This window comes from Fundulus heteroclitus, unplaced genomic scaffold, assembly GCF_011125445.2.
Source record: "Fundulus heteroclitus isolate FHET01 unplaced genomic scaffold, MU-UCD_Fhet_4.1 scaffold_218, whole genome shotgun sequence".
NCBI lineage: Eukaryota > Metazoa > Chordata > Actinopteri > Cyprinodontiformes > Fundulidae > Fundulus > Fundulus heteroclitus.
This window is the reverse complement of record NW_023396630.1, coordinates 238,556-266,309: the sequence shown is the minus strand read 5'-3', so window position 1 is coordinate 266,309 and position 27,754 is coordinate 238,556. Positions and strand designations below refer to the sequence as shown.

Genomic DNA, 27,754 nt, shown 5'->3' with positions numbered 1-27,754 from the left:
ATTGTTACCAGGTCATAAATAGGATTTTATTTTTGTAATCCTTACCAAGCAGTAAAATAATTGACACAATTATATTTTTTTAAATATACTGAACGGCTCAATGTAACCATTATTGGTTCCGTCCCAATAGCGGAACCAATAAAAACTGGACCATAACTGGGAAAAAGAGTTGGCACTGGTTATGTTGTGGTTTTTAAAACTGATTTATAGTTTATTTTAGTAGGGAACAAAACAGTTCAGTAGTTGTTAAAAATATATCTGTAATTTGTGTTTTTTAGCTTTCTTCCTATATGAAATGTTTTTCAAAATTTTAAACATGTCTACTGGGCCAGAAAGTAATGGTTTATGTTAAAATAAACATTTGGGTAAAGTTGTCGCAACCAGGTTTTTCTTGTTTATCGTGAATTTGGTCTTAACTTTTTATTTCAAGTGGCATTAAAAAGTCTTAAAAAGTCTTGAATTTAACTTGCCTTATGCTGTAGGAACCCTGGCTAAGTAGTGCATATTCCTAAACTGGAGGGAAAATTATCAATGCTTTTAAATTTTATTTACAAATAAAGACTCTTATACGTGTAACTTGCATTTGTATTTAGCCTCCTTGAGTCAGTTCTGCATAAGCATCTGTAGCCACAGCTAAAAGTCTTTAGGAGGATCTCCCTGCCAGATTGGCTCTTTTAAATTGAAAAACCCGTCTTTGCAAAAATAACGGAGTCACATTGAGGGAAGACAGTCTCTGTAATCCTTGCGCATCAGTTTACGAATCTTTCCACGGATTCCTAGTTAGTTGTGGTTGATGACCTTGACTGGGCACATCACGCTTACATCTAATCCGGTCCGTCGCCGCTCTGGCTGCCGGTTGGAAGGTGAAGCTCCACCTCAGTCTGGCGTCTTTTTCAGCATCTAACAGATTTTCTTCCAGGACCGCCCTGTTTTACGCTCCATTGATCTTCCTATTAACTCTGACCAGCTTCCCTGCTTCTGCTGAATGTGAGCATCCCCCCAGCATGATTCTGCCACCACCATGTTTCATGTGTTATTTCCTGGGACTTTCTAAAAAAAAAAAAGATGGCTTTCTTCTTGCCACTTTTCCATAAAGGCCAATTTTGTGGAGCACACCGACAAGAGTTACCATGTCGGAAAAATCTCATGAGCTGTGGAGTAATTTAAGGCCTGTTTACACTACCCTTTTTTTAACCGAGCCGAGACCAGTCCGAGCTCGGTAACCGAGATAACTCTTGTGTGTAAACGGTCAGCAGACTGAACTGGACCGCGCTAAACATAACCGGACCGCGCTAAATGCAGACCAGTTCCTGACGTGGTCTCGGACTGGTTATCTGATAAAGAGCGCATGAGCAGACCGCGTCATCCTCTTACAGTCAGCTGACTGTCCGCATTTTTTTCGCCGTGTCTGGCTGCACGTCCCGATTCACACTCCATTCAGACAAATTTCAGACATTCATAATAATACTAGGTTACTTACCGTGCCACACGATTTCCTGAGGTGATTCTGCTTAGCAGTGTGATGAACCTCAGCGTCTGTTGATGTTTCCTGCGTCTGTAAATCCTTATTAGACGTTTGTTTGTCTTATCCACGTCCCAAAAGCAGACTCTGTCTAACCATAACATCCTGAATGTTACGGGCGCCGCCATTTTGATTTGCTCGGTCCCGCCTTCAATTCCAGAGAGCAGCAGTACCGCAGATCACCACTAGGAGGCGAGGAGCAACCAAGGAACCGGGATAGTGTGGTGTGTAATCGGTCGTCTCGGCTTGGTTAACTGATCCAAGCTCAGACTGGTCTCTGCTCGGCTCGGTTTAACAAAGGTAGTATAAATGGGGCTTTACTGTACTGGGTTTTATTTAGAGGTATCACACTTTTTTTAGACATAAAAATCCTGATTTTCCTTCTTTGATAATTAGGCACCACTCGTTGCTGGTTTTATATAAAATCTCATTTAAATACATTGAAGTTTGTAGTTTTTGATGTGACAGAACGTAATAAGTGTATTGCTTTGAAGAGCGGCGGACATATCTTGAAGAGTTGTGTCGATAAGGTTTCCAGAGAAAACAGCGACAGCGCTGGACTGACGGATTAGGTTCTGCAGATGCTGCTGGTTCAGAACCGGGACAACCATGCCCCCCCCCCTCTTCTACTGCTTTTTTTGTTTCTGTTCTTCTTTCAGCAACTGTGCAAAGACAGCCGCCTATATGCTGGCTGGGATGACAGATTGATGGTGTCTGAAGAAACCTGCAGCCGATTCCACTCGGAGATAAAAACACGAGGCAAAAACATCCTTCTTCGTTTAGTCCTAACGTTGTTAGAAGCCTAAAAGGCAGGAGAGGTTTTTAATTTTGGGTTGTGGGTAATCTAATTTCTTTAAACGTCATCTCCGTGATTGAACACAGCAACCCAAGCGGTTCCGATAGAGGTGGTACAGTTCGAGCCGTAATCGTATTATTTCAATAGGTTGTGTTTTTTTTTTCCTTTACCTGGTTGAAGCTGTAATTATCCTGACTATTTTAAATTCAGCAGTTCTGGTAAAGTCCCCTGCCCATCGCAATAAATTAAAACGTCAACCCGGCCTGGTTTGAGCCCTAAAATTTGCAGATTTTTCCCCTCCCCCCTGTTTTAAAAGTCTTGACTTTCTGACAGAGACCCTGTTGTTTGATTTAGCTCGACAGGAGACCACCAACAGTGCACCGCTCAGCAGAAACATTTGTTTAAACTTTTTAAAAAATTTCTCCCCTCCTTTATGCGCCCCCCCCCCCTCCCTCCCTCCCTCCCCTCCGCCTCGACACGATTGTGTTTTTAACAAATCATTAACAGGTTACAGCGTAGTGGGATAGCAGCCACTGCTTGGCACCTTCCTATGAGGGCCGCTGGCAGGGTTCTGAGTTCAGCGGGTCGGGTCACACGAATCCACCCCGACTGGTGGCGGCGGGACGGGGATGACGAACGCCGGGTGGAGGGAGGACCAAGAGCGAGGGGGAGGTGCGAGGGGGGGTCGCAAGGGGCGAAAAATGAAAGTTTGGAGAGCTTGTCATGCTGAGCACATCCAGAGCCCTCTAGCTGCCAGCTGGAGGTGTTTGCATTGCCATTAACTTCACCTCTATTTATTTTCAAACCCGCTGCAGCTGCGCCACTTTGTCTGAAATACCTTTTTGGCGCGGGGAGAAGGGGGGGGGGGGGGGGGGGCACACACATCTAGATCATTGATAAGCACCACTGGAGACAACGGGCTCCTCTCATAAACCCGGTCAGACACGTTACACTTACTGTGGGCTGTGGTTTTAGGCTCGGCTTTGCAATAAAATGTCTGTGGTGGAGTTTTAAGACCGAGATTAGAGCTGCAGCCCTGGCAGCAGGTCAGAGAGTTGTGGTCTGTGTCAGAGAGGTACAACAGCTCCCCTTCACCGTAAAAACAAAACACAAAAAAAAGAGCAGATAAAGGGATAAAAGGTACCCGGTCTTGGAGCTGATGCCCATAAAAAGCTCTGCCATTGGTTCTCAGGGCCTACTCGAAATGCGATCCTGTAAAAATATTTTCTCCTCATTAACCTGTCATCCGTGGAGCCGTGATGCATAGCCAGGCGCGGGAGTGCTGGACGGAGTGGGCCGGGTGGAAGGAATTGTGGCGGTTGTCTGGAGGCCCAGTGGGATGGGATGGGGGGGGGCGGGGGGGGGGACTTACCAGTCTGTGTGCTTTTATTTGAAGGTCGTGCTGTGGTGATGTGTTGAGTCGGGTGAAAAGGCCCCAGCGGGCCCCAAGTGTTTAAACAGCAGCAGTTTGCATAAATCCTGCTAAATGTAGGCCCTGGTCGTTTTGAGGATCCTCTGATGTAAACAAATCCTTGGAATGCGCGGCGGGGCCTTGCAGAACAAATGTTTTTAATTTTGTTGCACGACTACAAGCTTTCTTTGGGGATTTTAATGAACTAGACCAGGGGTGCCCAAACGTCCAGTCCTCTACAACCTCAGCATCCCTCACCAGCGTCCAGTCACCCAGCTCTGCAGCGCTCTGGTCACAAGCCTTTCATTATATTCCAGTGTTTTGAAGAAGGGATGCATCTAAAAGTCTCAGGAAAATAGCTGGATTTGGGCAACCCTGAGATAGACCAACACAAAGTGGTGTATAACTATGATGGTTCCATTCATTCGTAGATACCAATCATAAACGTGTGTTGTGCATTTGCATTCAGGCCTGTTTCCTCTCATCCTCCTAGATTAAAATCCAGTTCAACCAACTTAGACCTTTAGAAATCATTTAGATCAAAGCATATTCGCGTGTAAGAATGGCCCAGTCAAAGTCCAGACCCGAGTCTAACCCCAGGGTGGGGGGGAGGAGAGAGACTTTAACATTGCACTGCAAAAAGGGATCTAAAAATAAGTAAAATGTTCTTGAAGTTAGTGTATTTTTCCCTGATTTGAGCAGGTAAATAAGATTATCTGCCAATGGAATGAGTATTTCGACCCCTAAAATAAGATAATCAGACATCCTGCACTTGAAATAAGATAATTGAGATGAATTGTTCCTATTTTTAAGTGCAAAAATCTGATTCCATTGGGAAATCAACCTGCTCAAATCTAGGACAAATACACTGATTTTAAGAACATTTGACTTATTTCTAGTTCCGTTTTTGCAGTGTGCTGGAAGGTGCTTCTACAAGACTGACTCAGGAAGGCAGAAAACATTTGGACAGCACTCGTTTCAGATATTTGTTTGTAAAAACAATTTTTGGCCGTGGATCATTTTCCTCTAACTTCACAACAAAGCGCTGCCTTTGCACATGGAACCCCAGTGAGACGCCTTGCAGTCTGTGGCCGTAACACGGCGGCGTGAAGAGGTTCAGGGGGTGTGATTACTTTTGTAGTTCACCCTTCGTGTCGTTCCCGAAGGGGTTTTGCTGTGTGCGAGCGAGTTTCTGAGCGGAAACTCGGTCTGTCCTCTGTTCTGTTTGTCTTGCTGCATCTGCGAGCTGCACTGTTTACACGTGTCCGTCAGCAACCGGGGGCCACGCAGTCGGTCCCCCCGCCCCACCCCGCCGTTCGCAGAGCGTACGTGTGTCAACACGCAGGGAGTGCACTGTCAGACCCGTAGGTTGAGGAGAGGGTATGGATGCAGGGGATCAGGGCCTGTGTTTATTGGTTTTTGACAGAGATTGGCTGAGTTTGACCCTGGGCCAGAGTGGGTCAGGTCTGCCTGGCTTTGGGCCACACTCTGCCTCTTTGTGTCCCCCTCTGAGTTCAGGTCTGTCCCGTGAAGACGGCCATGACATTTACTCCTGCAGAGCTCCAATACACCACACTGCAAAAACGGATCTAAAAACAAATAAAATGTTCTTAAAGTTAGTCTATTTGTCCTTGATTTGAGCCAGTAAATACGATTATCTGCCAATGGAATGAGTATTTTTGCCCCTAAAATAAGATAATTAGACATCCTGCACTTAAAATAAGATGATGGAGAGGAATTGTTCCTATTTTAAGTGGGAAAATCCTATTCTATTGGCAAATCATCTTATTTACCTGCTCAAATCAAGAACAAATACACTCATTTAAAGAAAATGTTACTTATTTTTACTTCTGTTTTTACAGTGCAATAACTAATTCTGACATAATAATCCCTTCAATTATTGTCTTCGTGCTTCATTTGCTGTGTTATACAAAAAAGCTCCAAATGTTTTTTTTGTTTTTTTTACATTGTTGTTGCCAAAGACAAATGGAGCAAAGTGAAGCTTTTTTTTCTATTTTGCAATATCCTCTTGAAGATCCACTCTTCTGTTTGCTAGAAGTAGCGCTTTTCAGTCCACCAACAGATGTTCTGTCCTAAACGGGTTTGTCTGGACTGAAGGAAAAGTTTCAGAGGAGTCGCGTGCAGGAAAGCAATGTGTAAAACAATGCTGATAAACACTAGGAAATGCGTTCAGTTATAGGGTTTTACACACTTTATGCTTCATTTAGAGTACATCTAGTGATTAGACTCCAAGTATGCGGTCATATTCAACAGATTAGATTATTATTGAATCCAATCAGTTCACCAAGGGAAGCGCATTATATAGATTAACACAGATTGACAATATTTTAAAGCCTGTATTTCTGTAAAAGCTCTAGCTAATGAAACACTTATTGCACCAGACCAATAAAAAAAGCAAAATTTTTCAGACAGAAATGGGGGCTTAATGAAAAGTATGTCTAATATTAGTGTTGCAACTCCAAAGAAAACCAGCTCCCCTCGCTCATGTCAGGTCAGCACACCTCAACCAGCCCCCTTCACCAAACGTGTCACGTGACACACGCGCTACCATGTGAAAAAGAAACACATTTATGGCTCCTACAACTGGCTTCAAAGGTTGTTTTTCTTTCAAAAGATACCTTTAATCTGACAAACACTCTTGGAAAGGCGTATTCCGATTTATTGAATACGACGGCAGCTGCTTCCGTCAGCCGATCCAGACCCAAACATCTCGTAGCACCATTTCCTAGAGATTTCTTAGGAAATTAGTTGGAAGTTAATGGTTGTCAGAACGGGTGCAGAACGTCCTTTTTGGTGGGTACCAATCTGACCTCAACATCCGACCAAAGACATCTCCTTTTTTGGAGTAAAAAGCAAAACAAAACTGCAAGCAAAGGTTTCAAAAAAATGACAGGAATCTCTTAAACAGATCAAATTGAAGTTTTATGAGTTAAATCATAGATTTTCTTGTAAACCTAATAAAAAGAGACGTTGGGGTTGCCATGTCAGGCTTTGGCCTTGGTAGTAGGAGGCATCAGACTCAAGTGTCCGTACAGCAGACATGGAACCTGAGGACTCCTTGGCTGCAACACTGCTCTCCATTTATGTGACTGATTAATTGCTTTTCTCATAAATTAGAGGTATGAGCCTGGAGTGTAGTTCCCCCTCCCTTTTTATCAGGGTGCAGGACTAAACATGACAGAAATGAGCCGAGGGGGGCGGCACACAACCGGTGGGAGGAGCAAAAGGGACAGCGGAGGTTTTGATTCGGTGATAAATTTTACTCTGACAACAGGGCCTCTGCTATCTTTCTGTGTGGTCTATACAGAATGAGCGGGGAGCGATCATACATCTGCGCTGTGTTGTGCAACTGTTTATCAAGGCCCGTACGTGTTTATTTAGTTCAGATGATTGAGGTTGTGTAATTGTTTACACTAGGGCAGCTTCTTTTTCAAATGAAGTTCAGTAATTTTGCTCTCTTGTTAAAAGTTTAGTTCAGCGGAAAATCTGCCCTGTCGTAGATTGCTTTCCTGTAAATGCCGTCCGGCGCTTACTCACTGACAAACCACACAGCAAAGCAACACGCCGGGCCTTTACAAATCAAAAGGTTTGCATTTCTGCCCTTAACTCTTTGCAAAATGGGTTCAAGCTCTGTCTGATTGGATGAAGACCATCTGTGGGAAACTGAATTTCAAGTGTTCTGAAGCGGCTTTAGATCTGGACTTTGACTAGGCCGTTCAAACATACATGAATATAATTTGATGCAAGCATTTTCATTGTCGCTCTCTCTGTTTGCTTAGGTCTGTTATCCTGTTGGAAAATGTACCTCCAAGTATTCTGCAGCCTCTTAAGGCATTTCATCCCTAAATTCCCACAGCATGATGTTGCCACCACCATATAAAGTATGGTGTATTAAATTAAATTGTAACTAAAGACAGTTACAAGGTCGGCTTTCTATCACCTGAAGAACATTTCTAGGATTAAAGGACTGATGTCTCAGCAGGATCTAGAAAAACTAATCCATGCGTTTATTTTTAGTCGAATTGATTACTGCAACGGTGTCTTCACAGGTCTGCCTAAAAAGTGGATCAGAACGCTGCAGCTGATCCATAACGCTGCTGCCCACGTCCTCACTAAGACTAAGAAAGTAGAGAACATCACCCCAGTTCTAAAGTCCTTACACTGGCTCCCTGTATCTCAGAGAATAGACTTTAAAATACTTCTGTTAGTCTATAAATCCTTAAATGGCTTAGCTCCTAAATACATCACAGACTTGTTATCAGCGTATCAACCCTCCAGACCACTCAGGTCTTCTGACTCCAGCCTGCTCTGCATACCTAGAACCAGAACTAAACAAGGAGAAGCAGCATTTAGTTCCTATGCTCCAATTATCTGGAACAAACTTCCAGAAAACTGTAAAAGTGCGGAAAGCCTGAGTTCTTTTAAATCAAGATTAAAAACACATTTGTTTAAAATTGCCTTCAACTGTCCTAGTTAACTGAATCACCACTTTTTTGTTCTATTTTCTATCTATATTTTATTCCTACTTGCTCTTATTCTGTTTTATTTTGCTATATTTTAATCATGTAAAGCACTTTGCATTGTCTTTGTACTGAATTGTGCTTTATAAATAAATTTGCCTTGCCTTGCCATATTACATATTAGGGGTTGGAAAAAAGAAAGTCAAGCTTTGGCCGAATGGGAGTAAATTACCGTCTTTCACAGGTTTCCTGTGTCCTCTACGTGGTTTATGGCAAACAGCAAATGGTACTTATTGCTTTATTTCTTCTACCCTTCCATAAAGACCCAGTTTAGGGAACTGCTGGAACAACCTAATCTTAATCATTGTTCTTGAATTCTTTACCTAAAATCATTTACCGCAACAATTTCCTTCGTAATGTTTGCATTTCGTGCACATTTTGGACAAAGATAGTCATTGCCTTAGAAATGTACCCTTTTTCATCTTCGCTTAGTTTTCTTTCCTTCTGTTGTTTCTGTATTTTTCACACGTCTCACGATAGCCAGAGGAGTTTGTGTGAGAGTTCCTCTTCCCTCACTATTTTCTTTTCTGCCCTGCACTTCTGTCTCCAAATAAATTAGCCCATGAGAGATTTTCAGTCATCTGTATCACCGTCTTATCCGCCTGGACACGTTAGCCAGGAAAGGAGCGAAGGAATGGAGGGCCATGTGACAGATGGGTCTGTTTGGGAGAAACAGTCCTGAAGGTGACTCTGCTCACCAGCTCCTCGGCTCATTTATAGAAAGTGTGTCCCGTTATAACTTCCAGGGATTTTTGGCTTAACTTCACAGATTTTCAGTTATATTAATTTGCAGTGATAGGTTGAATTTCCAGTTAGGTTTACCAGTTCCCAGCTAGAAAGTCAAATGGAAAGCTTGCTGGAGTTATTTTAGCTTTGAAAGGTGGAAAACCTTAAAGGTAGAGTTGGCAAATTTTCCGGAAGTCACTTTTTTAATAACTGCACATGTGCAAGACTGTCTTACCTGTTCCCAAATCCACTCTGGTCTTATTTCTTTCAACTGAGGCCTTCCTCTTCTTCTCATAAACCTATACATGGTTCGTTTCTTGTAACTCTCAGCCATGTCCAAAATATACAATGTTCAAAGTACACAATGAACGGCTAACTGCTAAGCTAACCGCTAACCTGGCGGCTAAGCTAACCGGATATCTAAACAGTAGAAACCAGCAAGTGGAACCTATTAAGGAACGAGCACGGACACTGGCGTTATGTAAAGGCGTCAGAATGATTGACATGTGGGACAACCAATAGATAAGGAACCTGAGGGACAGAAGGGAATGAAAGCAGGACCAAAACTGACCAATCGCTGCACTTCGGTCCTAACGGCAGGGATTAGTCAGAGTTTTTACAGGCCTGCAGCTTTTACAGAGCTCTAATTTTTTAACCTCCTTTTTCTGAACTCATAATGTATTGACTACTGTCACGATGGAAGTGCCATTTTACCCAGTATAACAAAAAGTGTTTTTGAACAGGATTACCAACTATAGCTTTAATCTATTTTAGTTCAATTGTCAAAATGGCTGTTATAGTCAAGGTTGCAGGACTAAACTGTTTATTTAAACCAGAGAGAGACACACATGCTCACAATCTCTGTCGAATTGTTCTTTTAGTGTTTGTTACCATTAAACATGAAAAATACATTATTGGCTCATGTTTTTCATAGCAGTTACCGCAACAACTACCAAATCCAGCTGGTTTCTAGAGCAAATTCAACTCTGCTGTGATATTGTTCCTGGATCAGAGTTTTGATTTCCGACACAAAAGCACCGTTAGATAGGCGTGAATCTAAGGGCTGGCTTCGTAAAGCTGTGCATACTGCACTGCAAAAATGGAACTAAAAATTAACTAAAACTTTCTTGAAATGAGTGCATTTTTCCTTTATTTGAGCAGATAAATAAGATGATCTGCCAATGGAATAAGATTTATGCACTCAAAATTGGAACAACTCATCTCCATCATCTTATTTCAAGCGCAGTATGTCTAATTATCTTATTTTAGGGGTCAAAATACTCATTCTATTGGCAGATAATCTTATTTACCTGCTCAAATGAAGGACAAAGGCACTCATTTCAAGAAATTTTTACTTATTTTTAGTTATGTTTTTGCAGTGGGAGAGGTTTGTGTTAAAAAGCTATGAGAACAACTATCAAACATCATCCATGGAAGCTGCAGGGGTGCAATAAAGTGAAGCACCTCTCAAAAACGGACACCAGCATTTATTTGTTGCAGCGCTCATCCTTCCAGACCACTAAAAGTTGGGTCCTTTCACTCTCTTCATGCCGTTTCCTTTGAAGGGAGAACTGAGGAGTTGTACCTGTGCCATGACCAGACTCTGTGCATAATTGTGGCTCTGGCCGGCCCCTTTCTTCTCAAAACCTCAGGCAATAAACAGAAAGTATAGGCCTGTAGAAATCCGAAAGGGGTTTCTTTCTATTATAGACACACATCAACACAAGAGTAGGTTGGAGAAAACAAACATAAAACAACAACACAGCTACAGGATGTTATGAGCTAGTCGGATTTATACTTTTTCTCCAGTATTTCTCTGTTCACATTGTGGTTTGTTTTTAGTTTATCTTCCCTGTTGCCTTTTCACTGTTAGTTTTTGCAGAGTTGCATGCTCTTGCAACAGGAACCGTGTTTTCCTTGTAGCCAGGTGTGTGCTCTTCGTGTAGAGGTATGTCTCATTGTGTTGAAGGGATCCATAGAAAGGAGGCCGAGTGTGAGAGTGTCGAGGTGATCCTGCCCACGGTTGATGAAGCCTGCAGCTTGTTGGGACTGGATGATTTAGTGCCTCCGTTGTGGACACAGTTCGTCTGTTAGCGAAGGCACTTCAACTCGTTATTTGCATTTTATTTAAGTCAGAATTTCTTTTTTTTCCCTTCTGTCCTGTTAATGAGTGTGAGTTGGTGGCAGAAAATTCCCTCTTAACGTCAATATTCAGACATTTTCACTACTCAGATTAACACAGCTGAACCAACAGATGGCTTCTTCTGCTATGCAGGAATTGGGGAAACTGGGTGTCATGCTCTCCTTTTTTTGGAAAACATTGAGTTAAACGGTGTAATTTAAGGACAGGCTTTAACCTTTTATCTTTTGAAATGCTTGACAAAACTTATTGTTTTAAAATGACAACACATTTCTCACCTAAAAGCTATAATGGCGGTCAAAACGGGATCCGTCCAAAGGGTTTTACCCTCTTGGACCTGTTAACCTTGTGACCTGATTATCAGACAAGTGGATCGATGGATACACTGCAAAAAGGGAACTAAAAGTAAGTAAAAATGTCTTGAAATTAGTGTATTTTTCCTTGATCTGAGGAGCTAAATAAGACTATTTCCCAATGTAATGAGTATTATTACCCCTAAAATAAGATAATATGATATCCTGCACTTGAGATAAGATGATGGAGATCAATTGTTCCTATTTTAAGTGCAAAAATCTTATTCCATTGGCAAATAGTCTTATTTACCTGCTCTAATCAAGGAAAAATACACTTATTTAAAGAAAATTTCACTTACTTTTTGTTCCCTTTTTGCAGTGTATAGAAAGTATCTAAGTACTGTATATTCAATTTTCAATTCAATTTTATTTATATAGCGCCAAATCATGAAACATGTCATCTCAAGGCACTTTACAAAGTCAAGTTCAATCATATTATACAGATTGGGTCAGATTATACAGATTGGTCAAAAATGTCCTATATAAGGAAACCAGTTGATTGCATCAAAGTCCCGACAAGCAGCATTCACTCCTGGGGAACCGTAGAGCCACAGGAAGAGTCATCTGCATTGTACATGGCTTTGCTGCAATCCCTCATACTGAGCAAGCATGAAGCGACAGTGGGAAGAAAAACCACCCATTAACGGGAAAAAAAACCCTCCGGCAGAACCGGGCTCAGTATGAACGGTCATCTGCCTCGACCGACTGGGGTTACAGAAGACAGAACAGAGACACAAGAAAGCACAGAAGCACACATTGATCTAGTAATCTGTTCTACATTAGATGGTAGTAGCGGGTGAGCCGTCTTCTCTGGATGATGTCACAGTTAACAGAACGCCAGACCGGGTGTACCTACTATGAAGAGAAAAGAGAGAGAACAGAAAGTTAAAGCAGAAATGACAACACATAATGCATAATTGAAGAACAGTAGAACTCAATGTAGTGAGAAAATTAGATCCTGATATACTCCAGTAACCTAAGCCTATAGCAGTAAAACTATAAAGGTAGCTGAGAGTAACATGAGTCACTAGTTATAATTTTTGTCAAAAAGAAAAGTTTTAAGCCTAGTCTTAAAAGTAGACAGGGTGTCTGCCTCACGGACCAAAACTGGGAGTTGGTTCCACAGGAGAGGAGCCTGATAGCTAAAGGATCTGCCTCCCATTCTACTTTTAGAGACTCTAGGAACCACCAGCAGACCTGCGGTCTGAGAGCGAAGTGCTCTGTTAGGAACATACGGGGTAATCAGAGCTCTGATATATGATGGAGCTTGATTATTAAGGGCTTTATACGTTAGAAGAAGAATTTTAAATTCTATTCTTGATTTAACAGGAAGCCAATGAAGGGAAGCTAAAATTGGAGAAATATGATCCCTCTTGTTGATTTTCATCAGAACTCTTGCTGCAGCATTTTGGATCAGCTGAAGGCTTTGAACTGCATTTTGTGGACTTCCTGATAGTAAAGAATTACAATAGTCCAGCCTTGAAGTAACAAATGCATGGACCAGTTTTTCAGCATCACTCCTGGACAGAATGTTTCTAATTTTGGCGATATTCCGGAGGTGAAAAAAGGAAACTCTGGAAACCTGTTTAATATGGGATTTAAATGACATGTCTTGGTCAAAAATAACACCAAGATTTTTTACTTTATTACCAGAGGCCAGGTTAATGCCACCCAGATTAAGTGATTGGTTAAGAAGTTTATTTTTTGAGGACTCTGGCCCAAAGATTAAAACTTCGGACTTGTCAGAATTTAAATGCAGGAAATTTAAAGTCATCCAGCTTTTTATGTCATCAAGACATGACTGCAGTCGAAGTAATTGATTGGATTCATCAGGATTTATGGATAAATATAGCTGAGTATCATCAGCATAACAGTGGAAATTAATCCCATGCTGTCTGATAATTTTGCCTATCGGAAGCATATATATAGTAAAGAGAATTGGTCCAAGGACTGAACCCTGTGGTACTCCACAGGTGACCCTAGAGTTTGAGGAAGATTTATTATTAACATGAACAAATTGGAATCTGTCTGACAGATAAGATTTAAACCAGCCTAATGCTTTCCCCTTAATCCCTACAGTATGTTCAAGTCTTTGTAGGAGAATATTGTGATAAACTGTATCAAACGCAGCACTGAGATCTAACAGGACAAGTATAGACACAAGTCCATTATCTGAGGCCATGAGAATATCATTAGTGACCTTCACCAGAGCTGTTTCAGTGCTATGATGAGCTCTGAAGCCTATATGGGTAACATAATTTCAGAAGTTCAACACAAGTTAGTTTTTAATTGCTACACTGCGAAAAGGGAACTAAAAGTAAGTAAAATTTTCTTGAAATTAATGTATTTTTCCATGATTTAAGCAGGTAAATAAGACTATTTGCCAATGGAATAAAAATTCTGCACATAAAATAAGAACAATTCATCTCTTTCATCTCATTTCAAATACTAACTCCATTGGCAAATAGTCTTATTTAGCTGCTTAAATCAAGGAAAAATACATTCATTTCAAGAAAATTTTACTTACTTTTAGATCCCTTTTTGCAGTGTAGTAAGTATTTTCTTTTAAATGAAAAAAAAAAGCAGATCATAGGTGTTACATGTTATTTTGTAAAACAAAAACTCTCCAGAGCTGAACTTAAAATTTACACAAGCATTACATTTCATACGTTGATGTGAATGTGCTGCGTTTAACTCACTGACAAATGGCCTGTTTCTGGAGTCTCTCGTCTCCGTTTTTATTGATATTTTATTCTTGTAGAACAGTTCTTCGTGATCCTATGGGAAGCCAACTGGGTGTTGTACAAAGTAACTAACTGTCCATCAGTTCATTGTCTTCTACTCATCCCTCATTCCTTTGCGTGGTTAGCAGGAGTCAGGAACGAAGCCCAGATCTCTCTCTCTTCCCAGCAGCACTTTTCAGCTCATTCTGGGGGCATTTTTTGGGCCAGAAAGGGCAATAAAGTCTCTTCTGCTGCGCAGCACGCTGCCCAACACTGCGGCTTCAGAACGACGCCAACATGCGCAGAACAGCCTATTAGAAAAAACGTTTACTTTTCTGCTAACCTTTCCGTCCCATAAGAAGCTGAGTTTGTTCACCTGGCATCGTTGCCTCCGTGTGAAAGCGGACGGCTTATTGCCTTCCCCCTCGTTTTAGGCCCTCTGACAGATCCATCATACTCGGAAGGGTTTGTATATATGGATGGCATTTCCTTTGTCTCCGTTGTTTACTGTTCATTTTTGACAGCTGTTCTTGCTGTTTACTTATTCGGCACTTTCTGACCTTAGCTGGTGTGTGAAAACCAGCACTCCAGGAAGCCTCGAGTCTTTGTCCTGCAGTTTGCTGTCATATAAACTCTAAATATCGCGTGTTGAGGCAGCACAGCAGGCCTGTTGCAGGCGCCTGCTTGTTTACGCGCCTCTCCCTGCAGTTTGTATTTGTTTGGAGCCGTGTGATAGAGCGCAGTTCGCCAATAATGGAGTCAATCCCCCCCCACGCCTCGTTTCTGTCCGTTCAATCCTTTAACCCCCCCGTCTCTCTGCGCCTTGCAGCTGTTTTTGTTCGGCTTGATTTACTTTCCATCCAAAATGTTAGGTCAAATACAGACTTGTACCCATTTTGCAAGCACACACACTGCAAAAACGGATCTAAAAATAAGTAGAATGTTCTTAAAATGTGTGTTTTTGTCCTTGATTTGAGCAGGTAAATAATATTATCTGCCAATGGGATGAGTATTTTGACCCATAAAATAAGATAATTAGACATCCTGCACTTGAAATTAGATGATGGAGATGAGTTGTTCCTATTTTAAGTGCAAAAATCTTATTCCATTGGCAAATAGTCTTATTTACCAGCTCAGATCAAGGACAGATACACTTATTTTCAGAGAATATTACTTATTTTAGTTATGTTTTTGCAGTGCATAAGAGTACGCTGGTGTGTTTACATTTCCCCGCTCCGCTCTGCAGACATCGCTCCAGTCAGAGAGAAGTGTGGATATAACAAAGAAGCTTCAGGGATGGGAGACGATCCACAGCTCAGGCTTCACCTCCACCCGGGGGGGGGGGGGGGGGGGGGTAGTTTACAGCTTGTCAAGCCTTGAGGGCGAAGGGTCATCACGGGAGTTTGTTGGAAATGCTCTTATCGGTGTTGTAACAAAGGTTCATCTAACTTTGGCAGAGTGCCTCTCAGCTAATGATGCTCAGCAGTCAGAATCTGTTTTGTTAACATTCGTGTCATTATTTAAAATATGAAGTATTCACTAAGACGGGACACGAGCTTAAAAAGCTGGCGGATTTTAAAAGTAGCTGTTGTGCTCGGCAGGATGGTCTTTAAGAAGCCTGGAAAAGACTTCCAGGTAGATTTGAATTTTAAGATTTAACATCGATTCCTTTCGATCCCATCTCTGATTGGATCGCTGGTGTTAAAAACATCTTCTTAGCCGTTACCTGAATTTCATGACTGTGTAGTTATGCAGCATATTGATACAAGTATGATATTAACATTCAAAGTGAATAAAGTAAGGGTAGTTCATGGCGGCAGTAGGGATAAAATCTCTCCCTGAGTGCTGAGACAACGGCTTTCAGAAACATGCTGACGGGCAAAATACCCAAACAGATCCAGGGTAGAAAACAGAGGAGACCAGAGACATCTGCAGCTGCTATTTGGACTCTAACCTGGTGCATTATTGAAATTATGACATTAAAAAATCACCTCCCAGAGTGGAGCGTGAGCCAGAAATGCTGGCTTTCACGTTTAAGTTCACAGTGAAAAATGCTTTGTTTAAAAAAAACAAACAAACAAACAAAGCTTTGGTTTTATGAATCGATTTTTAGGAATTAATGAGAGAACTGATTCAAAACTGGAAAATTGTTTTTTTTTTTTAACGTAGCCCTACTTCCAGATGTGGAGATTTATGTAAAAATCGGAGGAGGGTACGAACGTTGTAGAAGTTTGTATTTACAGACCCCATCTAACTCTGTTCAGCTTTCTGCACGATGAATTTCTCCATAAAGGGATGCTTTATGCTGCTTTTTATGCTGAGGTCAGGAAAGCAAGACACATAATTACCATAATGAACCCAATAAGGTGTGAAGCTTTTCTTTTTAGTCAAAACTGTCTTTTCTTTTTCAACCCAATTCATCCATCGTCTATTTGTCTCCTCTATCACCCATCATAATACAGTTTCCAGTCAACAATGTTGTATTTCTACATTTAAATGGTCCAAAAACCTTTCTGAGAAACGTAAACATTTCAGACCAGAACCGTATTGAGTTTTAAGGGAAACATGCGTGTATAACACTGTATCTTTGTGTTTCTTTTCATCTCTCAGGGACAGTACCGGCCCGCTGACCTCCTCTGCCCAGAAACCTACGCGTGGGTGTCGATAGAGCGATGCGTGCCTCTGCTCGACAGCTCCCGCTATGCTCGTCTGAATCAGGATCCTGATGCAGGTATGGCTGCTGACCAGTCTTCATGCATTAAGTAAAGGAATTAACTATATACTAAACTTTATTTGTGAATTATTTCTAAAATTACCAGCCTACTTGTGCTCCTTTTGTTTTTTTGGCTGGCTTTAGTAATTTAGACTCACATCCTCTGTCTTCTTGTCTCTTACGTTAATAAATCTTCTGTGTGCTGCGTTCATTCGTCCAGTCAGTCAGTTTTGCACTTTTGGAGTGAAACTAATTCTACATTAAAGAGATTGTTATAGGAAAAAGCAAAAAAAAAAAGATTTGTTGCCATGAGTGCAAATTATGGAGAAGCAGGCCTGTAACGCCTGTTTCCCTCTCCTTATTAATCCAAACCGCAAAAACTTGCGTCAGACGGGGAAAAGGCAATCGGGAGTAATTGGAAATGTGAGGAGACGACGAGGCGTAAGTGAAATAGATTGGGACTGAAACGCAACGTTGGGAGCAGCACTAAAGGAGGAAGTAATCAGAATCATGGTTTGTAGTGAAGCTGGAGGTTGTTTACTGGCACCAGCAGAAAAACATCGCTGGTTCATATTGGGATCGGAAAAATGTAAAGGTTTGCAAATATTTGAGACACAAGCTACGTTCATGAGCAGCTCTTTGAAAAGCAATTTGATCCCTTCTGATGTTTTCAGGCTTTTTTGAACACCAGGCTAAGATAACCTGAGTACATACAAAAAGTTTTCTAATGCGGACTTTATATATCAAAAGAAAAAATGCCGTCTAAACCACCTTGTCTTTATATGAGGATTTAACTAAAGGTAAGAACTGGTGGAACCGCTCTCTGCAACAACGACTAGCAGAGAGTCTTTTTAAGTTGCTGAGGAGGAGTTTTGTCCGAATCTTCTCTGCAGAATGAGTTTAATTCAGGAGCATCACCAACCATGAAAATCCATTTTTTTAGGTCATGTCACAGCTAATCTAATCTAATCTGATTATACCCACACCTGAACCTCAGGTTAGCTTTCATTGCTAGCCTGTTTTAAAATAAAACGTTCTTGCACTGTAAAAACGGATCTAAAAATAAGTAAAATGTTCTTAAAGTTAGTGTATTTGTCCTTGATTTTTAGCAGGCAAATAAGATTATCTGCCGATGGAATTAATATTTTGACCCCTAAAATAAGATAATTAGACATACTGCAATTGAAATAAGATGATGGAGATGAGTTGTTCCTATTTTAAGTGCAAATGTCTTATTCCATTGGCAAATCATCTTATTTACCTGCTCAACTCAAGGACAAATGTACAAATTTTAGGAACATTTTACTTATTTTTAGTTTGGTTTTTGCAGTGTGAGGATTTTTTCTGTAGAGCAGGATTTATGGTTCCATCGATTGCTGCAAGTTGTCCGAGTCCTGAAGCAGCAAAGCAGCCCCGGACCACCACACTACCACCACTTAGGGATGGGCATTTATGGTTATCATGAACATTTTCCTATCATGATAAGAATTTGGATTTATCTTGACAATCGATAAATTCCATTTAATAATGTCTAAAAACTACTTTTGCAATATTTTATACTCCACGGTCGATTTCTTCAGAGCATCAATAAATATCAATAAATTCTAAATAATCATTAAATGCAGTTACTGTGTGCACTTTAGTGATCAAACAAATCCCCCTTCTTGATGTAGCTATGGCCCTGATGAAGTTTGTTCAAACATATTTAAACCTGCAGTGATCTAGATGCTGTTCTGGCTTCCTTTGTGACCTCCTGGATGATCATTTGATCCACCCTAGGAGTAATTTTGGTTGACTGGCTGCTCTGGGAAATGTTCTCCACTGTTCCATCTTTTATGTAAGGGACAATGGCCGACGAGGTGACCGTTAACAACGTTGCTTCCGTGAAGGAACAAAACGACAAGAGTATAAAAGGGTGAAGGAGCAAATTTAGGGCTGCACAGTTTCATAAAAATATGAAATAACAATACTATTGCAGAAAATGAGGAGAAGATGGAGTCCCTGAGAGTCGCTTAAAATGTCACACAGAGCCCGAACGCACGATTCTGGAAATATGATTTCCTACCAAACGTTGCATCCAAAAGGCACTGCAAAAAGGGAAATAAAGTATGTACAATTTTCTTGAAATGAGTGTATTTTTCCTTGGTTTAAGCAGGTAAATAAGACTCTTTGCCAATGGAATAAGAGTTTTGCACTTAAAATAAGAACGTTTCATCTCCATCATCTTATTTCAAGTGCAGGGTATCTAATTATCTTATTTTAGTGGTAAAATATATTCATTCCATTGGCAAATAGTCTCATTTACATGCTCAAATTAAGGAAAAATATACTAATTTTAAGAAAATTGTGCTTACTTTTAGTTCCTTTTTTGCAGTGTGTCCTTTGCTTTTGCGGTACACTGCAAAAACGGATCTAAAAATAAGTAAAATATTCTTTAAAATGAATGTATTTATCCTTGATTTGAGCAGGTAAATAATATTATCTGCCAGTGGAATGAGTATTTTGACCCCTAAAATAAGATATTTAGACATCCTGCACTTGAAATAAGATGATGAAGATGAGTTGTTCCTATTTTAAGTGCAAACATCTTATTCCATTGGCAAATCATCTTATTTGATCTAATCTAATCTTAATATTATGAGCATTCTAATTGCATTTTAGAGAAAGGATTTTAATCAAAAACATAATTAATGTGCACAAATAAGTAATAGCTGTATTAACCATACATGTAAAAGGAGTTTTATGGGGCCCCCAGGAACTTAGGCAACTGCCTAGTTTCACCTAAAGGTCAATCCGCCCCTGCAGCAGCGTAATCATTAGTGAAAACGTGGGACCTTTTGTTTTAGCATAAGATGCATCCAAGAGATGCCAGCCGGGGTACACAGCCTCTGAGTGGCGCCTTTAGCATTTCTGACTGAAAAACAAACGAGTTAGCATCAAAGCAACACACTTTGCTGTCGCACACAGTGAGCGGGCCTTGCTGATGTCACCCACTCATCACTCCCCAGCCGCCTGACTTCGCCGCCGTATTTCTGCCGTCTTGTTGCATTTCATATCTTGTCTATCAGTCAGACACGTTCCCTTTCGCCTCGCATCGCTTTCAGCCCCTTAGCCTGACAAGCACTAATGTTCCCGGGCTGAGTGGGCGCTGATGGATTCGTAGCGTGCCCTGCAAACGTTTTCAACGTTTCCACTGACTGTAATGTGCTTTATTTGGATTCTATGCTGTAAACTAAGGTAAGTTTGAGAAGGGGTGTGGTGCGTTTGTTTTCAAGCCCTCCTGCTTTGTAAAGCCACCTTTCACCACAAGTGAAGCTGCAGGTCTTTGCAAAAGAGCTCAAATTTGGCCTGTTTGGATGGAGAGGATCTATTTGCACTCGATTTTCAAGTCTTGCCACAGATTCTTGGTCAGATTTAGATCTGGACTTTGACTAGGCCATTCTAACGCCTGAATTCAATCTAGACCTTTCCATTGTAGCTCTGGCTGTATGTTTCCAGTCACTGGTTTGTTGTAAAGCAAACCTCAACCTGTTTTTATGTTCCCCTTTATTTAGCTTCATGCATCTTCCCATCTGCTCTGGCCAGCTTCCCCACAGCATGATGCTGCCTCCACCATGTATCACCATGGGTCAGTCTTACACACACAGCATTTTCTGGGACTTTGTATTCAGCTCCCAAGACAAGACGATCCTCTGTTGTTTTTTTTAGCAATATATTAAATGTAAACAATATTTTGGGGAAAATTTAAGAAGATCTCCAGTTAAAAATTGTGGTTGTGCAAAAGCTTAGTTATCCGGGTCATCGCAACAGCAAATAGGATTAAAACGGAGGCAACCGGACTTTCGTCCTTTTCTGAAAGAACTAAACAAATGTCCGGTAGCCTCCGATTTAAGCCTGTTTTCTGTCACAAATTGTGCTTTAAACAATCTGTAATCCTTGACTCATCCATTTGTTATTCTCATCTAATTCTTAGATACAAATCCCAGAAAACCTTTTTTTTAAAAGGCACATTTTTGTGTTTGCAAAGATAGATTTGGTTTCTAAAAAAAAAGTTTCTTGAAGCACACATGTTTAAAAAGAATAATAAAAAAATTTGACCTGGGCAGAATTGTTCATTTTACGTTTGATCAGTTCAACTATTTTTAGCTTTAATCCAGAAGATCAGAAGCATTAAAAATGCAAGCGTCATTAGCGGCTAACAGTTAACCAGTAATCCTTAACTTTGACTAAGTAATTCTTAGATACTAATCCCAGAAAACCTTTTTAAAAAAGCTGATCTTTGTGTTTTTAAAGATAGTTTTGGTTTCTAAAAAAAAATTTCTTCAATCTCAACATGTTTAAAAAGAATAATAAAAAATTTGATCTGGGCAGAATTGTTAATTTTAGGTTTGATCAGTTCAACTCTTTTAGCTTTAATCCAGAAGATCAGAAGTATTAAAAACGCAAGCGTAGCGTTGATAAGAAGCAGATTGTAACATTTACCGTCATTAGCGGCTAACAGTTAACCACTTGCTGTTTTCTCACAATGCTTCGTGTCTCGTCCGCCACTCTTTTTTCTTTTTTTTTTTGCAAATGCTGGCATAAAACGATTCTTCAGCTGTTGTCAGACAATCTGACAAGTAAAGTGTGAGCAGATGATGAATTCAGGCTTAAAGCACGCCGTCATATCCATGTCCCTAATAATCACGTAGACTTCACCAGATGCTGACAGCAGCTGGAAAGGGCTTCGTTAAACACACTGAACTTTGACAATAAATACGGTGACTGACTATTTTATACGGCATTCATACGTCACGCTTATAACAAAAAGATTCAGTGCTGGTCTGTTCTGACCAGAACTCACACGTCTTTTAAACTAAGACGTCTGCTAGTTTCTTTCAACAATGAATTTCTTGCCTCTTTTTCCTAAAGTCTACATCTCTGCAGAGCAAATTGACCTTCCTGAGCTGTGGATCTCTGCAGCCCCTCCAGAGTTACCATGGGCCTCTTGGCTGCTTCTCTGATCAGTTTAGGACGGCCATGCCTTGGTTGGTTTGCAGTTTAGTGTCATACCCTTTCCGTTGTCAGATGAAGGATTAAACGTTGCTCTGTTAGAACGTTTGGATATTTAGTTTTGTACCTAAATGTGCTTTAAACCTCTCCATGACTTCATCCCAGCCTGTCTGCTGTGTTCCTTGGATTATCCTGTTTGCTTCTCATGTTCAGACCTCTGAGGCCTTCACTGAGCTGCTGAATATTTATACATTTATTTACAAATTAGGTTGTTTCCCGATGTAATTAGTGACGTTTGATTGTATTTTAAGGTACCGGACTGAAGGGGGCTGAATATGCTTCATTGCTTCATTTTTACGTTTGTATTTTGAAGCATTTAAAAAAAAAAAAAAAAACTGTTTCAAGTGGTTTGAATACTTTTGCGAGGCACTTTGGGTCCTGCGTGTTTTCTGGGGGGGGGATTTTCCAGCCGTTCTCCTGCTGTGAAAGACGGTTAACCTTGATTTTCATGACAATAGTGACGACGGCATTAAAGTAAGTCTCTTCACTATAGAGGTCAGCATTTTTTTTTGCTCCTAAAAAGGGTTCAAACCTCTGGGTCTCCGTGTCAAACAATGGACCTCTCTCTCACACAGAACGCCGCCATCTTAGCCTTTTTCCCTTTTTTAAAGTTAAGCCCTGCTTTGGATCTCCAACATCAGGTCACTGGAAGCGGCCGTAACCCGACGGCCGGTCTCTGACCTGCATCCGGCGTTAACAACGCTGGAAGATGGAAAAGGACGAGAGGGAGAAGCGTGGCGAGGTGTCAGGGTCCCCCCAACCCCGACCCTCCTACTCCCCGCTGACCGGCCCTCGCTACTCCTCTTCCTCCTGACCCTTGAACGTCCGGCTCCGAAGACGTGTCACTGAACGTCCGGCCGGCCTGACAGGAATCAGGATCTGGAACCGCTCAAAGCCAGGAGAGGCTGACGCGAGCGAAGAAGGAAAAAAAGGAGGGCTGTTTACGCGAGGAGCGGATGTTTGGGTTTTCTGGAGTAGGAGGGAGAGACGGGGACCCTCTGTTCAGTGTTAGCGCTGCGGTTAATAGACCGTCTCCAAGCTGCACGCTGCCACCCGCAGTGCTCTGTAAAGTGTTCACCTCTTAATGTCTCCCAGCAGGCGAATGAGTGTAACTCCGCTTACTGTTACAGTGTCCTGTCAGGCTGATAAGAAACATGAGGACAAACAGCGCTTAGCCCGCGGTCACTTTAAGTGAGGAAGCGTCAGTTATTTAAATATTATCTCTTCCACCGCCTCGCCGTCCATTAATTCTTCACGAACCTGCATAGTGGCGATGGGGCGAGTTGCATAACACATTTTAAAATCCCACATGAGGAAACTTAACGTACCGCTGATTTTTTTTTTTTTTCTTCAGATTGCTCCGGGATTCTTTGGGCTTTTCTGACTCAGCGGTTTTTCAGGAAGTGGATCGGTAGCTGCGCTCCCCCACTCAGGGGGAAATGCAGCTAATAAATAAAACACGAGTTTACAGTGAAGTTTTAAAACTACCTGAAGGGGTGGAAAAGAAAAAAAAACCCCCACATTTTTGAAGATTCAGGTTTAGAGCTCTTTAACCTTTCTTTAAACTAAGGAGCAATAAAGTAGGATATTTACTGTAAAATCAAGCTAAATCATTCTCATTTGTCACTCGGGATGACCCTATAAACCACAGGTGTCAAACTCAAGGCCCGTGGGCCGAATCCGGCACGTCAAGGTAAATTATCTGGCCCTCAAGAGCCATAAAAAAGGCCATATCATTTCATAAAATCGAGGCATATATCCTTTTAAAGTGTATAAAGTGGCTAAAACTGTGCCTCCTGTAAGTGTAACTCACCCCAGTATCAACTTTTTTTGCAGATAAACTGTATAAACTGGGCCTAAGGGTGCTACTTTTATGTTACTGTGCATTTTTAATACTTCTATGTGAACTGGAATGAAATTATGAAATGAAAAGTATCGTCTATACACGTGCAACCGGCCCTTTTAATGACTTAATGATGCCAAAGTGGCCTCATATAGAAATGAGTTTGACATCCCTGCTTTAAACAATCGGTTTATAACGTCTCAGTCACGTTTTTCTACTTTCAAACCTAGAGGGTACGGTCCAGAACTAAGTCGGTGCAGAGTGCAGCACGTGTTCACTTCCTGGTTCCTGAGCCAATCATACGAGAGTTCCCAGAGTTCCCAAAACAGAGCGCAGCATTTGGTATTTTATTTCGGCAAAAGAGCTGCAGCCTGCGAACATGGAAGCCAGTAAGGGAAGCGGACCAGAACCAGAACAGAACCTCATCCTGCGTGAGTAAAAATTCTGGGAAGTTTCACAGAAACGACTGACCGTGGAGTAAATGGGCCGGTCTCCATCAAAGGCAACGCGGATGTGTTGTTCTAATTTTAACCACTAGGTGTCACTATTACTGATTGTTCCTTTAACTGGCTTGCAGTGGATTGTAAAAGTATTCAAACCCCTTTACCCTTCCATATTTATTCATGCTACAACCAAGAACTTCAACATTTTCATTTTGGATTTTACAACAAACCAACACAAAATGATCTAACTGTGTAATGGAAGGAAAAGGGTTATTGTCTTTTTTAAACTAATAACAATCTGAAAAGTATGGCATTTAGCCCTCCTTTACTCTGCCGCCAAAAAATAAGCGCTGTGTAATTTATCTCAGGATAAATGCTGCTGTTCCCAGAGGTTTGTTAGAGACGCTGAGTACAGTGTCGTCTGTAGTGAAACATGGTGGTGGCAGAATCATGCTGTGTGGAAGCTGGTCTGAATTGATGGATTCAGCTGAACACAGGGCAATCCTGGATGAAAACCTGCTGGAAGCTGCACGGGTTCACCTTCAGCAAGACGATGTCCATAAAATAACACCAGAGCTATCGGGAGGGTTTAAAACAAAGTATTTCTGTGTCTTAATGGTCTAGTCAAAGTCCAATCCTAAATCCAAGGGAGAACCCGTAATTTGATGCTCTTTAATTAATTATGCTTGAGCAAGTTTCTGTCTTTAGATCACTGCTAAAAGAGAACTAAAAGTAATGAAAACTTGGTGTATTTTTCTTTGATTTAAGCAGCTGAATATGACTATTTGTAGTATTTTTACCCCTAAAATAAGATAATTAGATGTAATGCACTTGAAATAAGATGATGGAGATGAATTGTTATTTTAAGTGCAAAAATCTTATTCCATAGGCAAATAGTCTTATGTACCTTCTCAAATCAAAGAAAAATACACTAATTTCAAGAATATTTTACTCACTTTTACTTCCCTTTTTGCTGTGAGCCTCTATCCATTTATCTCTATATCTATCTTTAGATCTTTCCCTTCCGCTCTGAACTCTACAACCTATAACATTCCCTCTTTCTTTGTCTCGGTGTGACACGGATCCACAAAGCTGGTGAGGTGATGTTGCTGTTTTTCTAACAGACCAAACCTTGACCTCTGACCTTAAGGCGAAGAGCAGCGAACGTCAGACGTTTCTCGTCTTCAGGCGTCTTTGTTTTCTGCCCGTACCGTAGGCAGGGACTGGCGTGGGCTCTTACCTGCCTGCGGGGCGTATTTGGGTCCGGTTGGCTCGGCGGGCGCTCCCTGCTGTGCCCTCCTCCTCCTCCTGGCGCCAGCTGTTAGCCGCTTGGCTCAGGCGCTCTCTCTCCTGAAGGCAGCGGTTTTAAAGTGTTCGACTGAGGGTCAACATTTATTTATTTTTGTTTTTTTTCACGGGACTCTCCAGAGAGCAGCTTGCAGCTTTTGAACACGCACACAGGCGAGGGAGCGTGTGGCACAGGCTCTGCACTGCAAAAACAGAACTAGAAATAAGTGCAATTTACTTGAAATGACCGTATTTGTCCATGATTTGAGCAGGTAAATGAGATTATCTGCCAATAGAATGAGTAATTTTACCCTTAAAATAAGATAATTAGATATACTGCAATTAAAATAAGTTGATGGAGATGATTTCTTCCTATTTTAAGTGCAATAATCTTATCTCATTGGCAGATTATCTTATTTACCTGCTCAAATAATGTACAAATACACTCGTTTCAAGAAACTTTTAACTTATTTTTAGGTCTGTTTTTGCAGTGATGCGAGCAACGCCGGCTGACTGTCCGGTCTTACCGCCGTGACTCAAGCTTCGAGGCGCAGGGGGGGGGAGTTAGATCTCCTCCAACAGCTTCTCGGAATAACGAGGCGCGCTTGCCAAGCCGCTCAGAGGTTAACTCAAATAAGGCCGAGGGTTTTATGGGGTTGCACGAGTCCACAGAGGTCCTGATTATGTTTTTTATGTGTTCCTGTTTTCGTCTAGGTGACGCTCGAGCGCTCAATGATGTGGGCAGAGCTCTGGTGCTGCACCGGCGCGCCGTCATGCCCTACGTCGTCTACAGCCTCAAACGTAAGGGCCCCAGCGACGAGGCCGAGGTGAAGCAGTACGCCAGCCTGGTGGGCCAGGACTGCGCGGAACGGATCCTGCTCTACCGCTCCTGAAGGAGGGGCGTCGTACCTCAAACCCCACCCCCCTTTCCCTTTTAGCTTGCGTGCAAATACACATGGCCCAGAAGTATCGTCTGTTTGCTTCGTCCCTAAAAGTGCTCTCTGCTGCAGCCTCCCTATGCTTACCTCCTCACGAGCAGCAACAATGCAGCTGCTGCAGCCACGATGCGGCTGCTGCAGCAACAACGATGCAGCTGCTGCAGCCACGATGCAGCAGCTGCAGCCACGATGCAGCTGCAGCAGCAACGATGCAGCTGCAGCAGCATGCATTTAACCCTCGATAAGAATGTCATCGGAAAGCTTGTTTATTCATGTGCTAATTATAGCGCTTTATTTCAGCTCATTTGTACGATTATGGCTTCAGGACAAGTAGAGTTGCCATCGCATTTTATCAGAACATGAGAATGTTATGTAAAGCCAAAAAAAAAAAAAAAAAAAAAGACACCGAAACAAACAAACAAACAACAAAGGTATAAAAGGTCCCAAACTGTCCTCTGTGTTAAAGTATTATAGATTTAGAAGCCGAGCTGAACTGAGCTAATGCAGGTGGGAGAAGAAGCAGCCGAGCCGCCCTTCATCACGCTAACCATTCACCTTCAGCCTCGTGTTCTGGGAAAGTATGCTGTTTTGAGTAGAAAAATGTTTAGGAACACGCTAAATACCCCCATGATGCCCTGCTATAACATCTACCTATTGCAATGTATAAACACGGGGCTGCTATTGCATGAATAACTGCAGCGTCGCATGGAGGCGATGAGTCTGCTGAGGAGTGAGATGTTCCAGGTTGCTTTTACGTCGGCCCCTCAGCTCATCTTACTTTACGATCTGTACCTGCACCTGTTTCTGCCAGAGTTTTTCCTTCCACTCAACTTTCTGTTATTTAGCTTGAAACAGGATGTCCAGCTTCATCAGCAATGACCTTTTGTTCTATGCAAGGGCGTCGGGGACTGTCTGCCGGGCAGTTTTAGATTGTAATAGGATTTTCTGAGGAACCAAATTTGATGTTTTAATTATCCAAAAATGCCATAATCATCAAAATGACTGAAACAAATGAGCTTTTCAGTAATATTGTCCCTCTCTGAGCTGCGCCAGTCAAGGGTTGACATGTTCGTCTTTCTTCCGACTTTCTGCAGGGACGATAACCCATCAGCTTGAGTTTCTTTTTTTTTTTTAAACGTCCTTAAATTTTAAAATGAAAATTTTGTGCTGACATTTTTATGCTGCAACCAGGCGAAAACTTTGATTAAGTTGAACCTGATTTCACTTTCTGACTTTGTTGCTTCCTTAATGCCATGTTCTGTTTGT

The 27,754-nt window shown here is 41.5% G+C and overlaps 1 protein-coding gene across 1 annotated transcript in view; it reads left to right on the top strand.

The window, feature by feature from the left end:
• Window positions 1-26,645, top strand: part of LOC118559085 (arginyl-tRNA--protein transferase 1-like) — a gene marked incomplete at its 5' end in the record, with an annotated part of 36,049 nt that extends 9,404 nt beyond the window's left edge. The window contains 2 exons of the mRNA XM_036129790.1: window positions 16,823-16,943; window positions 26,265-26,645. Coding sequence (XP_035985683.1) covers window positions 16,823-16,943; window positions 26,265-26,443 — 300 coding nt within the window. The remainder of the gene's footprint in view (window positions 1-16,822; window positions 16,944-26,264) is intronic.
• Window positions 26,646-27,754: the final 1,109 nt, after the last annotated feature.